We start from the raw sequence: 14,679 nt of genomic DNA on the forward strand, positions 1-14,679 counted from the left end.
TTTTACAGAAGACTAAGAAAGTGCCCCTGTCACATAATGAGGGTCGATTTGTAGAGAGCGTGCAAGGAAAACATTCCACTTCCAACACACAGACACACAGACACACATACCTGATGTTAAACAGTTCTGAGAAGCTTAATAGCCAGGCCTCTTGAGTCAGAACTCCAGGTTTGAATCCTGGCTCCCTCACTTACCGTGTGACTCTGGGCGTTATTTCTCTCTTCTGTGCCTCAGTTTCCTCCTTAAAAAAAGGACTTTAACGCTTGCCACTCGTAGGGTTGTGGTTAAAATTTAATGAGGTAATACATGCAAAGCATATATCAGGGGCCTCACAAGTTATAAGGGCATAATCAATGTTAGCAGCTATTATTATTAACCCATTTTATAGATGAGGAAACAGACTTGGAGAGATGGAGGCCATAAGTCAAGTCATCTACCTGCAAAGTGGAGACGTGAACCTAGAGCTCTCAGCCAAGGGCCTCCAGATCTGTCAGATCATCTATCCATGGATTTGAAAGGAGTGGAAGATAGGAGCCAGGAGCATCCCAGAGAAGAGAAACAGGGGTTGGGGGCCCAGGAGGAAGAGAAGCAGAATGCGAGTGGGAGGGTCTCCAGGGTCTGCAAGATTTGAAGGGGTGAGAAGGTGAGGGAACAAGGCCCCCCTCCTCCTGCTTTCCCACAAGGGGTCAGCAGAGGGTACTGGCCCAGCTGATGTCCTTGGGCACGCCTAGCTGCTTTAGCCCAGGTAGGATCCTCCTTCTCCCTGACTGGGTCCCACCTCTTAACCTGGACCCTTACCTGCCTGGTGCCCATCATAGGCTGCTAGAAGATGAGTCCAGAACTGGGATTGGAGTTGGGGGTTGCCAGGAGGGCCTTGACTGGGGCCTCAGCTTCCTTTAGGAGGCTGACTGAGGACCTCTGACCTGAAATGTCTGTTCAGGAGAAATGAAGCAGGAATCTGAACCATGGAGGCAGCTTCTGGCCTGGAGTGGGGGAGGCCTGCTCATCCCCCTACTGTAGGGAGTGAATTATCGGTCCTGCTAGTCCCAGCTTCTGGAGGTGGCCAGTAGTGGCTTGGACAGGTGTGGCTGTGCCTGCACCCACATCTGCAGCCCTGGCTGGGGGCGGGGATGGGTGGGAAGCCTCCCACCTGATGATGTCTTTAGGGGCCTCTGGGGTGCTCTCCCAGCAAGCCCCTCTGCACAATTCTCTTCAGGGCCCCATACATTCATCTCTAGGAGCCCAGCTACCTCCCTCTCACCCCAAGCTGCCTGCCTCCTATAGCAGGGCCCACACCTCAGCGTCAGTCTGCCTTTTCCTTGTCTAGGTCAAAACAAGGCCTGGCCCTTAATTCTTATCCTGCACCTGTCAATGATTCCACCTCATTCCTACCTCTTCTCTCTTGCCCAAATTCCTATCATCTTCCATATGCCAGGCACTGTGGCCTCACATGCATCATCATTTTTATCTTCTCAGCCGCCTTCTAAGGCAGGAATGAGAAACTGAGGCCTGGAAGGGTTTGCTAACTTTCCCAGGGACACAGACAGAGGTGGAAAGTATGGGAGGAGAGGGCATTGAGACTGTCAGCCTAAGAGCCTGTGTCCCAGTTGCAAATACAGGACCTAGCTCCCTCCTGTGGAACCTGCACCATGGCCTGCTCTCACCTACTCACCATCCCACCAGGTCCTTGGCTGGACCCTGCTCTTGGGTCGAGGATGGGAGAAGGGTTGCCAGACAGCCAGTGGTAAGCAGGAAGCCTTGTTTATTTCAGGCTCAGGCATCCAATGGAGACCAACCATTGGACTCTCAGGGCTGTGGGGGCCCTCAGATCTGAGTCTTCCTTCTTGGGGAGCTTTTTCCATTACCCCACAGGATTGACTGTGGGAAAGGGTTTCCTGCCCCAAACAGGTAGAGAGCTTGAGAGCCCTGAGCATCCCAGATGCCATCTAGTGTCTCCCTCTGCCCTGTGCAGCCAAGTGCCAACCTCGTTCCACCCCAGGACTTGGGTCTTCTCTTGGCTCCCTCCTTTTGCTACTGCCATATGCCTGAAGGGGACAGCAGAAGAGTTCAGGTATGGCTCAGGCTCTGGTGCCTCAGCCCTGGGTCTTCTCTTTCCCAGCCCTTGGGAGGGGGTAGAAAACTCCCTGTGCCTAAGGGGAAGACACCTCAAGACAGGTCTTTTGGGAGAGGGAGACCTCAGGGCTGACCATGTGGACATTGGATCCCAAGGTCGGATAGCTGTGGGGGACACTTCTGTCTCTAGCATTTGACTTGGTCTCTGATCTTTGTCCTCTCTACCCCTCCCCTAGGTGGCAAACCTCCTGCGGCTATTTCAGATCCCACAGATCAGCTATGCCTCCACCAGTGCCAAGCTGAGTGACAAGTCCCGCTATGACTACTTTGCCCGCACAGTGCCCCCTGATTTCTTCCAAGCCAAGGCCATGGCCGAGATTCTCCGCTTCTTCAACTGGACCTATGTGTCCACTGTGGCGTCCGAGGGTGACTATGGTGAGACAGGCATCGAAGCTTTTGAGCTAGAGGCCCGCGCCCGCAACATCTGTGTGGCCACCTCGGAGAAGGTGGGCCGCGCCATGAGCCGCACAGCTTTTGAGGGTGTGGTGCGAGCCCTGCTTCAGAAGCCCAGTGCCCGCGTGGCCGTCCTGTTCACCCGTTCCGAGGACGCCCGTGAGCTCCTTGCTGCCACCCAGCGCCTCAACGCCAGCTTCACCTGGGTGGCCAGTGATGGCTGGGGGGCCTTGGAGAGTGTGGTGGCAGGCAGTGAGGGGGCCGCTGAGGGTGCCATCACCATCGAGCTGGCCTCCTATCCCGTCAGTGAATTTGCCTCCTACTTCCGGAGCCTGGACCCCTGGAACAACAGCCGGAACCCCTGGTTCCGTGAGTTCTGGGAGCAGAGGTTCCGCTGCAGCTTCCGACGGCGAGACTGTGCAGCCCACTCACTGCGGGCCGTGCCCTTTGAGCAAGAGTCCAAGATCATGTTTGTGGTCAATGCAGTGTATGCCATGGCCCATGCACTGCACAATATGCACCAAGCCCTCTGCCCCAATACCACCCACCTCTGTGACGCAATGCGGCCTGTCAACGGGCGCCGCCTCTACAAGGACTTCGTGCTCAATGTCAAGTTCGATGGTAATGGTGCTGGCCAGTGTCCACCAGGCTGCTGGCCTTTGGAGGGTGAGAGGGAGCAGACCTTCAGGTTCCATTACTTGGCTAACATAACCTACAGCAAGGAAAACATAGCCTATGGCAAGTAAGGGACTCACCCAGAGGACTGGTATCAGAGCCAGGACAAGGATGGCTAGGCAGAGAGGACTTCAACTAGAGCCAGGACTGAGGTTCTACTTTCTGAGACCCTTCCAGAGAGTAGACTTATGGCCTGGTCCTGCGCTTTGAGGGTCTCTGGTTCCTGCCTGGGCCTTGTCCTCTCATGCCTCTTTATTATGCAGGGAGTAAGACCAGGGGGCCTCAAGCCCGTTCTCAGGCAGCAAAACATCAGTGAGAGTCAGAATAAGGGTGGGTTGAGAGTGAGCATCAGGATGACAGTCTATTTTCTGGGAAAATTTCTATTCTAATCTTGTTTTTCCACTCAAGGTGGCCACAGTCTCTTCAAACCAAAAGTTATTGTAATAAAAGTTCCAGCTTTAAGAAAAATGAATGCCTCAGAATCATCACTGTGCTTCAGGAAGCACATGGTGTGGTCTTTAGGTTTGTGGAGATGCCTGGGATTTAAGCTTGGGGTTCTCTTGGGATTTAGGGTTGAGGTTTGTGGTAGCCTCTAATTTAGGAAAATGGTTGGGGATAAGGCTGGCTTTAGTGTTGGGTGAGGATCGGAAGGATGAGGAGTGGCCTCTGTTCTTGGGTTTGTGTTCCATGTTAGGGTGAAGGTTGAGGTCACAGCAGGATGACCCACCAATCCTACCCTCTCTTCCTTCCCTCCCCCACCCCAGCCCCCTTCCGCCCAGCTGACACCCACAGTGAGGTCCGCTTCGACCGCTTTGGTGACGGTATTGGCCGCTACAACATCTTCACCTATCTGCGGGCAGGCAGTGGGCACTATCGCTACCAGAAGGTGGGCTACTGGGCAGAAGGCCTGACCCTGGACACTAGACTCATCCCATGGGCCTCGCCTTCAGCTGGCCCCCTGCCTGCCTCTCGCTGCAGTGAGCCCTGCCTCCAGAATGAGGTGAAGAGCGTGCAGCCGGGGGAGGTCTGCTGCTGGCTCTGCATCCCCTGCCAGCCCTACGAGTACCGGCTGGATGAGTTCACTTGTGCTGACTGTGGCCTGGGCTACTGGCCCAACGCCAGCCTGACTGGCTGCTTCGAGCTGCCCCAGGAGTACATCCGCTGGGGCGATGCCTGGGCTGTGGGACCTGTCACCATCGCCTGCCTAGGTGCCCTGGCCACCCTTTTTGTGCTGGGCATCTTTGTGCGACACAATGCCACACCAGTGGTCAAGGCCTCAGGCCGGGAGCTCTGCTACATCCTGTTGGGTGGCGTCTTCCTCTGCTACTGCATGACCTTCATCTTCATTGCCAAGCCATCCACAGTGGTGTGTACCTTACGGCGCCTTGGTTTGGGTACCGCCTTCTCCGTCTGCTACTCAGCCCTGCTCACCAAGACCAACCGCATTGCGCGCATCTTTGGTGGGGCCCGGGAGGGAGCCCAGCGGCCACGCTTCATCAGTCCCGCCTCACAGGTGGCCATCTGCCTGGCACTTATCTCGGGCCAGCTGCTCATCGTGGCCACCTGGCTCGTGGTGGAGGCACCAGGCACAGGCAAGGAGACAGCCCCTGAGCGGCGGGAGGTGGTGACATTGCGCTGCAACCATCGCGATGCAAGCATGCTGGGCTCACTGGCTTACAACGTGCTCCTCATCGCGCTCTGCACGCTCTATGCCTTCAAGACCCGCAAGTGCCCTGAGAACTTCAATGAGGCCAAGTTCATCGGCTTCACCATGTACACCACCTGTATCATCTGGCTGGCCTTTCTGCCCATCTTCTATGTCACCTCCAGTGACTACCGGGTAAGCTACCTGCTACAGAAGTTGGAGGGTGGGACACTGGACCTTCTGTTTCCTGGTATCTCATTTAATCTTCTGATAACTCTGAGGCTGCAACAAGTTAAATGCTCACCTAGGGGCACAAAGCTTGTGGTGGCCCAGTTGGGACTAGACCCCAGGGGAAGGTGGGAAGGCTGAGTGGGACCTGTGGAAATGCCCAGGGAGGTAGAGGAGTTAGAGCTGAGAAGAGATTTCAGGACTTGGATGTCATCCTCTAATCTGGGAGGAGATGGGGGTGCCGAAATACGTCCAAATGAGCAGAGGTTCTGCCCTGCTCCACTGAGAGGTTGGCTGCAGAAGGGGAAACCTGGTCTCTGCTCTTGGGGAGCTACTGGGCTAGCAGGGTGATTGACCAAAGAGCTAAGTCAAGAAATGCTGCTGACTGGTTTAAGTTGACAAAAGGCCCCAGCGAGAGTGCAAAAGAGGGAGACATGTATGTGGTGGTGGTGGTGGTGGTGGTGGTGTGGTGGTGGTGGTGGTGTGTGTGTATGTAGAGAATCGGGGAGGGCTTCTTGGAAGAGGAGTCCTTGAACTGGGCTCTGCAGGACAGGCAGGTTTGAATAGGTAGGGCAGAGGAGGTGGGGGAGGGCAGCCAATACGGAGGCTGATTGGAGCAGAGGGTATGCATTGACTTACCATGTTGAGGAGGGGAGGCATAAATGGTGGAAAGGCAGGCAGAGGTGAAGGTGGAAAACTGGAATGCGAATGGCAGAGCTGTTGAGCCACACAGCTCCAGGGGGTACCATGCTCTGATGCAGAGCCCTGCAGTGTGGTGTGGTGCCCACTGGAGCCATGCAACTCTGGGGTTGAGAGATGAAACCAGGGAAAGCAGGAAAAGATAGAGCGAAGAAGGGCAGGAGATCTGGGGTGTAGGGTCGAAGAAGGTTAAAGCAGGTGAAAACTGTACCCTAGTTGGTGGCTTCCAAGCAAAGTTCCACCTGGCACTGAGTGTCTCAATGGGTCTCCTCAGCTTCAAGGGGCAATGGCTGCTTCAGATGGGGTGGTCAGGGAAGGCCTCTCTGAGGAGGTGACGGATGAGCTGAGCTCTGAACAATAAGAGGATCATCTTGGTGAATCTTCATGACTCTGGAGTAAACTCCGTGGCTCTCCCCGTTTTGCAGATGAAGAAACGGAGACTCAGGGAGGTTCAATCGTTTGCCTAATGTCACTCAGCTTGGGAGTGTAGAGCAGGGTCTGAACTGACAATCTTAACAATTAAAGGAGCAGGAAAATCGAGACAAGAGCCCCTGCAGAGGCCCTTTCCCCCAGGACAGAGGTATGGTGGACAGTGCTGGGGGCCAGGACGGCTGGGCTTGGCGGCTCTTCCACCTGCTGGGCCACCTGCCTGGTGGTGGAGGCCAGGGCTGGGGAGGGAATCTGCTCTGATTCAGCCTGCATTTGCATATTATTTGCATTTGCATGCCAATAATAAGCAGCTATGGACTCAGCTGAGACACACACACAGTACCCACACATGCATCCAGGTGCACACGCACACACTGTGCACACACACATGCTTACACATATATGCATGCAGATACACACATACCCCCCACATGCTCACACATGTGCACACACAAGCATGCCTGGTATACATACAGATCTTCCCACTTACACAGACAACCATACACATGCATCTACACTCACACACACCTGCACATACTCACCACTCCTACATACACACACCCACACACATATACACTCACTCATATGTATGTACTCCATACCTGCACCTCTTCACACACACATGCCCACATACACACACACCTGCACACACACACACTCCCATGCATACGTGCACCCACGCATGTTCACCCCCACAGCTGGAACTTTGGTCTCCCTGAAATGATGGTCCACTGGGGCTGACGCTGGGACTGTGCCCAATTTTTCTAGAAATCCTTTGGGGCTTGGCAAATGGACCAAGGCCCAGTGTTGGATGCTTACCCCATTTCCTACCCTGCAGCCCGGGCAGGGGGTGCTGAGGCAGGGCCCAGGCCTTTGGGCCAGACTCATCCTTGACCTCACCCATCGCAGGTGCAGACCACCACCATGTGTGTGTCAGTCAGCCTCAGCGGCTCTGTGGTTCTTGGCTGTCTCTTCGCACCCAAGCTGCACATCATCCTCTTCCAGCCACAGAAGAATGTGGTTAGCCACCGTGTGCCCACCAGCCGCTTTGGCAGCGCTGCCGCCAGGGCCAGCTCCAGCCTTGGCCAAGGTCAGTATACAACTAAGCACCCCTCTCCGCCTGTGCTCCCTCTCCCTGCCTCAGCTCCCCAGCTTGGGGGCCACTCCTTGGGTTGCTAAGATTCCTTGGCTAGGTGCAGAGTGCCTCCTAGATGAAGCTGGACAGAAGAGGGTGGGGTGGAGAGGAGCCTCCTTTGGCAGCCCTGCTTCCCCTGCTGCCTGCCCTCTATGGAGGACCTCAGGGTCGGCCCCAACCTCTGGTTTCCTTTCCGTAGGGTCTGGCTCCCAGTTTGTCCCCACTGTTTGCAATGGCCGCGAGGTGGTGGACTCAACAACGTCATCACTTTGAGGACCCCACACTCCTGCCTTGACACGGTTGCTCCCTGGAACCTGGTGCAGACCCACATCCAGGGCCAGGAGGAAGTTGGCTGGAGCACTGCAATAACACCAACCCCGTGCCCGCCCCCAGAGCCACTTACCTACCTACTTACTCCAACCCTTCAGAGTCAGAAGTCAGCGTCCTTGGCCCAGGAGCCTCTGCAATGGCCACCACCTGCCCTTGCAGCGTGTCCCCTCCTTGCCAGGCCCAGGACTCGGAAAGGAGCAAGCCAGGGTCTACTCTGCCCTGGAACAGGGTGGCTGAGGACTGCAGGCCCCAACCTCCAATCAGCAAAGGTGCTTCCAGCCTTGCCCCTCCCTCCTTCTAGGACCTTTTTAATTTTTTATATAAGTTATTGTGGGATGGGGAGGGGGGTTACTGTGGGGGCCGCTCCTCCCCCTGTAGTAGTTTGTCTTGTGGTTTATTTTGTATTATCTGTAAATAAACTGTCTTTATTAAAAAAGTCATTCTTTGCCCTTGACCCAGGGAGGCCCCTCATGCCCGCCACAGTCTCCTAACCTTCATTTTGCCGGTATTTGTTGACTCTGCCCTGTGCCTGCTGTTAGGACCTGGCAGCCACCAAGACAGATCCAGCCCTGCCTGGTGAGGAGACAGAAAATGAATAAGCCATCGTCTCTTAAAAAGAGCCACTGCAGACTGGCCAAGGCACTAGTGGGGCGAGGGTAGGATGTTTAAATGGACGCAGGCTCATCTGGCATTCCAGGGGGGACCTGGAAGGTGTGGGTGATGGGGCAGGAGGGGCAGCTAACTGTGACCCCTGGGAACTGCAGTCTTTTCCACGGCCGGCTTGCCTGGCACTTGGAGGAGCCTTGGTCAGCACAGAACCAGGCTGAGTGTTTGGTGTAGAGGGAACCAAGGGGAGGCACCAGACCGAACATCGCCTGTTTACATGGTATGTACAAAGCTAGAAAGAGCTCGTGAGGAGGGAGGAGATGAAGCAGGAAGGGCAGAGGCTGGGCAGCTGAACAGGCCATCTGCTGTCTGGCCTGATGAGAGGTGGGAGAATGCGGCCTTTCTCCAATCCCTGGAGGAGCTCTGGCCCATGGCTGGGTGGTGGAGCCGAGCGCTCCTTGAACATCCTCTACGTTTGCCGTCTGCAGCTCACCAGCAGAGGGCGCAGAGACACAGTCTCAGCCACTTGGCTCAGCTGGGCTACCACTGCCCTCCCGTGGCCTAGCGGGGCAGTGGGCACCGAACCCAAACAGGAGCATAAGAACCTGGCAGCTTCTGGGGAGCCCCCAGACTGCCGAATCTCAGAGGGACAAGGTCCTGTGTTGGGAGACAGGCAGGCGGGGAACATTTGTTATTTTTAAGTGAACTCATTTGCATCTACAGGACCAGCGAGTCTGTGGAAATTTGGGTTAACATTAAAAAAATGGAAACAGGGGCCTGCCCGATTGTGTAGTGGTTGGGTTTGTGTGCTCTGCTTCAACGGCCTGGGGTTCGCAGGTTCAGATCCCAGGCACGGACATATACACCGCTTGTCAAGCCATGCCGTGGCTTGACACATGCAAAGTGGAGGAGGATTGACACAGATGTTACCTCAGGGACAATCTTCCTCAAGCAAAAAGAGGAGGATTGGCAACAGATGTTAGCTCAGGGCCAATCTTCCTCACCAAAAAAAAAAAAAAAAAAAGGAAAACAGAAAACTAGAAAAAGAAAATTGCAGGAATGGCTCTTCTTCTCCAGCCAGTATTTGGGGTGTAGGGATGCCAAATAAAATACAGAATGCCCAGTTAAATTTGAATGTCATATAAACAATGAATAATTTTTTAGTGTAAGTGTGTCCCATGCAATATTTGGGACATACTTATACTAAATATTTTTGTTATTTATCTGACATTCAAATTTAACTGGGCATCCTGTATTTTCATTTGCTAATTTTGGCAACCCTGTTGAGGTATCTGTTCCAGATCCCTGGCCCCAAATGACCCAGGCCTGGATGCAGCCCCCAGTAGCTGGATACCAGGGCACTGTACCCCGTGGAACCTGCAATGCTGTTCCCTGCTTCCAGTGTGACCTTTTCTGGGTCTTCCTGCCAAACTGGACCCAGGGAACATTTACCCACCCTCCCAGCCCCTGGGCAGACCAAGACAGAGCTCTGATCCTCTTGCACCTGTAAAGCAGCCCTCCTTCGCATGGCTCAGGGACAATTTCCTTAAAATGTAATAATAATAATAATTTTTAAAAGCTAGTAATTAACATGGTTCACAGCTAAAAAGGAACAAAGGGTGTTCAGTGAAGAATCTCCTTCTATCCCTGCCACCCCTCTAGGGGGAAGGACCCAGAGGTCTGGGGGTCAGGGGAGAGGGCAGGAGGTAGGTGAAGAATTCCTAAGGGCCAGTCCTCTCATCTGTCAGCCACATTCCTTTCCTTCCACTGGCCGCATCGTCCTTCCCTTGCCATCCCCACCACCCCCTACCGCTGCCTCCCCAACAGTGTTGTAGGTGGAGGATCTCTTGGCCTTCACTCCTCAACTCTCAACCCTTATCACATATCACTAAGATCAAGCCCTTCCAGCTCCCCTTGCCTCCAGTCCTTCTCCCAGTCCTGAGTGGCCTGGGTTTACGTCTTCACTCTCCTCTCCAATACCATGTCCATGTCCCCTGACACAAAGCCCTGACACTTCTGCCTGGGAAGGGGGTGGGGGCTCAGGGGTCTCTATTGGGCTGACCTTGCTCATGTGACACATGGAGTCCTCAAAGGAGAGCCCTGCCCTTTCTGGGGACTGAAGAGCAGAGACACCAAGCATTTGGGGTTCTCTCTCACCCTAAGGAGCTACCCATTCTGGTGAATTGACTGTCCTTGAGCATAATCCCCAGTGTCAACTTAAAAATAAAACAGCCAGTTACCACCAGCAAAATTAGTTTATTCAGGAATAGCCAGAGGAATTACAATTCAGGAAATGCAAGCTGTGGTGGACCATAGGCAAATACAGAGAACAAAGGAAGGGAGCTTGTTTTTGTTGTTTTTTTGCTGTTTTAATAGTTTTTAACATTGTGAAATTTTGGGTTGTACATTTTGGTTTGTCCATCACCATATATATGTCTCCGGAGGGGAGCTTGTTTTTATAGAGAAAGGGGGGGAATTGGGAAAGGCTGTTCTAAACAAAAATTCATTGGAGGAAATTAAGAGTTCAGGATGGCTGCAGCTTCTCATCAGCTGAACTGTGACATTTCTCATTGGCTGGTCTGTTGCTGGGCAAAGAGAAAATCTTTCTTCCTCCTGCTGGAATAGTAAAGTAGTTGCACTTGCTACCCAAAATTGTAAAGTAAACTGCAAAAGACAGTGTGTACATGACAGGTCCCCCTGCAGGGCTTCCCTGACTCCATTTTATAATTTATTTATTTATTTATTTCCCCCAAAGCCCCAGTAGATAGTTGTATGTCATAGTTGCACAGCCTTCTAGTTGCTGTATGTGGGACGTGGCCTCAGCATGGCCAGAGAAGCGGTGCGTCGGTGTGTGCCTGGGATCCGAACCCCGGGCCGCCAGCAGCGGAGCGCGTGCACTTAACTGCTAAGCCACGGGGCCAGCCCACCTGACTCCATTTTATTTATTTATTTATTTTTTAATAAAGATTTTATTTATTTATTTTTCCCCCCAAAGCCCCAGTAGATAGTTGTGTGTCATAGCTGCACATCCTTCTAGTTGCTGTATGTGGGACGCGGGCTCAGCATGGCCAGAGAAGCAGCGCGTCGGTGCGAGCCCGGGATCCGAACTCGGGTCGCCAGCAGTGGAGCGCGCTCACTTAACCACTAAGCCACGGGGCCGGCCCACCAAGCCACGGGGCCGGCCCACCTGACTCCATTTTAAATGTTTTCCCTTTATATATTAATTTTTAAACCAGTTTGCTTTGCTTGTGTAGCCAGAGTTTACCCTGGGGCATGGTTGTTTCTCCCCGTGGCTTTGTTCAAAGAACCTCCCAGCCCCACTTCCATCTTTTACCTGTCCCTTGTATTGGTCCTGTGCAAACAACAGGGTAGCCCTCAGCTTCTCTGAGTGGGCCTGACTCTCTCACTCAGCCATGAGTCCCTATGGCTTGGGTGAGGGTGGTTCAGGTCCCCTCTACTAACTGCTCCCCCAGTCCTGGCATGGGGTCGGGGGGAGTGAGCCCTTTCCAGGAGCAGACCCTTGAGACAGAATATCATAATCCACTAAGAAGTTAGTGATGTATTGAACAGAGTTTTTGGGAACAAAAAATGGAGATGAAGGGATGACATGGAGCCAGGAATAAGATTCAAGCTCTTCTATATCCTCGAATCCTGTGGGGCACCTTGCCCCAGAGTTACATTCATACCAGAGCTCTCTCTCTCTGTTTCTCCCACCCCACCCTGGGTGCTCTTGCCTCTTCTCCTGGAGTGGGGGTCATGGGAGGTAGAGGGGAAAGGAGGGGTCATTGAAGGTCTCAAAACTCTCTGAAAATGTCCCCATCCCAACCTCCTGCAGAAAAAGGAAAGAAGCCTACCACTCCCACTGCCCATGGGCCAGTGGGGCATTAAGCACTAAAGATGAGGGAGAGGGGCTGAATCTGGGGAAAGCAGAGGAAGGAAAAAGGCAGAGGTTAAAGGGAAGGGAAAAGAAGGGAGGAGGGAAATGGAGGAGACCTGGGGGTAGATGTAGGGAGCCAGGAGGAGGAACAGGAGGAAGAAAGTAAAACATGTAAGCTTTAAACCCTGAATGAAGGCTGTCACCAAGATGTCAGGTTTTTGCTTTTTTTGAAGAAAAATCACTTTATTCTTTCTGTGAAAACAATATATGCTCCTTATAAACAGTTTAAGCATTGCAGAAAAGTAGAAAAAGAAAATAAAAGTGTTAACCAAGTTTCATCATTCAAATATAACCATCATTAACATTTCTGGTATAGCATCTTAGACATATTTCTATGCAGTTTTACAGATAGAAGAAGAGATAGAAATACTTTCTAAAAATGGGATCGTGCCATATGTCTATTTTTTTTAGTGAAGAAGATTTAATTTTACTTGATTCTAGTTGAAGAAAATGAATCTGAAGTGAAACTGAAGAAATTCTTGAACTTCACATACATTTCTTCACCACAAAAGATATTTTTCCCCCTTAAAGTTCCCTGTAAGCTTGAGAAAAGAGACAGAGCGACATTTAGAGGTAAACATTCCTTTAGTTTCAGGGAATCTGGGGAGAGTTTGACCCATGATTCAAGCCCTGCCTATCACACACTGCACCTGCTCCTGGGGATTGTTGACTGTCTAACCTGTCTTTTACACACTGCTGCCACACTCAACAGTGGGAGAGAGGCAGACACCCACAGGTGCCAGGTGGCTAGCAAGGTATTTCAGCAGAGTGACTCCTGGCCCTGCAGCTTCTCTGTGCTGATGTGGTCTGTACTCCTGCCGCTTCCCAGCCCTCAGGAATGGCAGCATGAGAAGCTGCATCTGGGTTCCTGAGAGGGCCCTGGGGTGCTGGGTTCCCTTTTCTGGATCCTTTCTCCAAGCAAAATAAACTTGGTGCTGAAACAGCCTCTAGTGTCTTGTGAGTTTAATTCACGAAATCTGGCGGTCTTGAAACTCACTCTGGCGGTCTGGCAGCCTCCTTGTGTTTTTTTATTAAGCATATTTTCAGTGTAGACCGTGATGATTGATTCCTTGTTGAGAAATTGCGAACATTAGCATTATTAGTAGTTTTACATTGTCTGGTTTTATCACGTTTAAATTCTGTTTCGTAACAGTACTTTCCTTAGTTGTTTAGTATTCATTCTATATCTAATGTTGCCACAGGTCACCACAGTCCTTTTACTTCTGCTTCTCCATTCCTGAGTTCTAACTTTTGATTTACTTTTAATTGTTGAGATTTTGTTAAGTAGCTTTTATTTTTCATGAAAGGCTCATGGTCCCCATATTCTGAGTTATTTTATATTTGACAATACTCTTTCTCCCTCTTTCCGTGCATGTTATTACAAAGATTAGGCTTTATTAGTTTATTTTACCAAATTTTAATACGACTCATTTTAATAAAAAGACACTCTTGCTTCCAATTATTACTTCCCGTTTTTATTATGAAAATTTTATTTATATATAAAAAAGTAGAATACCTCCATGAACTCATTAGCTACCTTTAGAATTATCAACCTCTGGCCAATATTTTTTTCATATACGCCCCCTTTGTTTTCCTCCCATGCCTTCCAGGATTTTTAAAATGTAAATTCAGGGTGGTACTCTTATCCTTTCAATTAAATAATATATAACATTTATTGAGCATTTACTGTGTTCTGCACACTGTTATTGTATATTTATGTTATTGTACATATTGTACTTAGGTTATTTCATTTAATCCAATAGCCATATCAGGTATACTCTATTAATATACCCATTACACATACCCATTACACAGATGTGAAATAAATTTTTTTTATTGAAAAATGCACACAGTTTACAGAGGTAAATCTCAATGAATTTTTTCACAAAGTGAACATACCATTTAACCATCACTCAGATTAGTGATTAGCTTCTTGACTTTTTACTTGAATAAAAGATTGACTGGTTTTAGTATTTTGGGGTCCGTGTTCTTTCTTTCTTTTTTCTCCGTGAGGAAGATCAGCCCTGAGCTAACATCCAATGCTGATCCTCCTCTTTTTGCTGAGGGAGACTGGCCCTGGGCTAACATCCATGCCCACCTTCCTCTACTTTATACATGGGACATTGCCACAGCATGGCTTGACAAGCGGTGTATCGGTGCACGCCTGGGATCCGAACCTGTAAACCCTAGGCCACCGAAGTGGAGCGTGCACACTTCACTGCTCTGCCACCAGGCCGGCCCCTCCATATTATTTCTTTTAAAAAATTTAATTTTATATTATTTTATTTTTATTATTATTTAAACTTTTTAGAGGCTGGCCCAGTGGCACAGTGGTTAAGTTCGCGCGCTCTGCTTTGGCGGCCCAGGGTTCATGAGTTTGGATCCTGGGCACCGATGGATGCACCACTCATCAAGCCATGCTGTGGCAATGTCCCATGTATAAAATAGAGGAAGATGGGCACGGATGTT

At 51.1% G+C, this 14,679-nt stretch overlaps 1 protein-coding gene across 4 annotated transcripts in view; it reads left to right on the forward strand.

Annotated features, from left to right (window-relative positions):
• Positions 1-14,679, forward strand: part of GRM2 (glutamate metabotropic receptor 2) — a 156,813-nt gene that overhangs the window by 2,505 nt on the left and 139,629 nt on the right. For 2 of the 4 annotated variants that reach the window (XM_058559817.1, XM_058559808.1), the window contains exons 2-5: positions 2,310-3,147; positions 3,966-5,041; positions 7,112-7,292; positions 7,537-8,243. In XM_058559817.1, the coding sequence (XP_058415800.1) occupies positions 2,310-3,147; positions 3,966-5,041; positions 7,112-7,292; positions 7,537-7,610 (2,169 nt within the window). In that variant the 3' untranslated portion in view covers positions 7,611-8,243. Of the gene's footprint in view, positions 1-2,309; positions 3,148-3,965; positions 5,042-6,198; positions 7,293-7,536; positions 8,244-14,679 lie in introns of those variants that run through there. The other 2 variants (XM_058559836.1, XM_058559827.1) reach the window with 2 other exon arrangements.

The sequence above is a fragment of the Diceros bicornis genome, chromosome 2 (genome assembly GCF_020826845.1).
Source record: "Diceros bicornis minor isolate mBicDic1 chromosome 2, mDicBic1.mat.cur, whole genome shotgun sequence".
Lineage (NCBI taxonomy): Eukaryota > Metazoa > Chordata > Mammalia > Perissodactyla > Rhinocerotidae > Diceros > Diceros bicornis.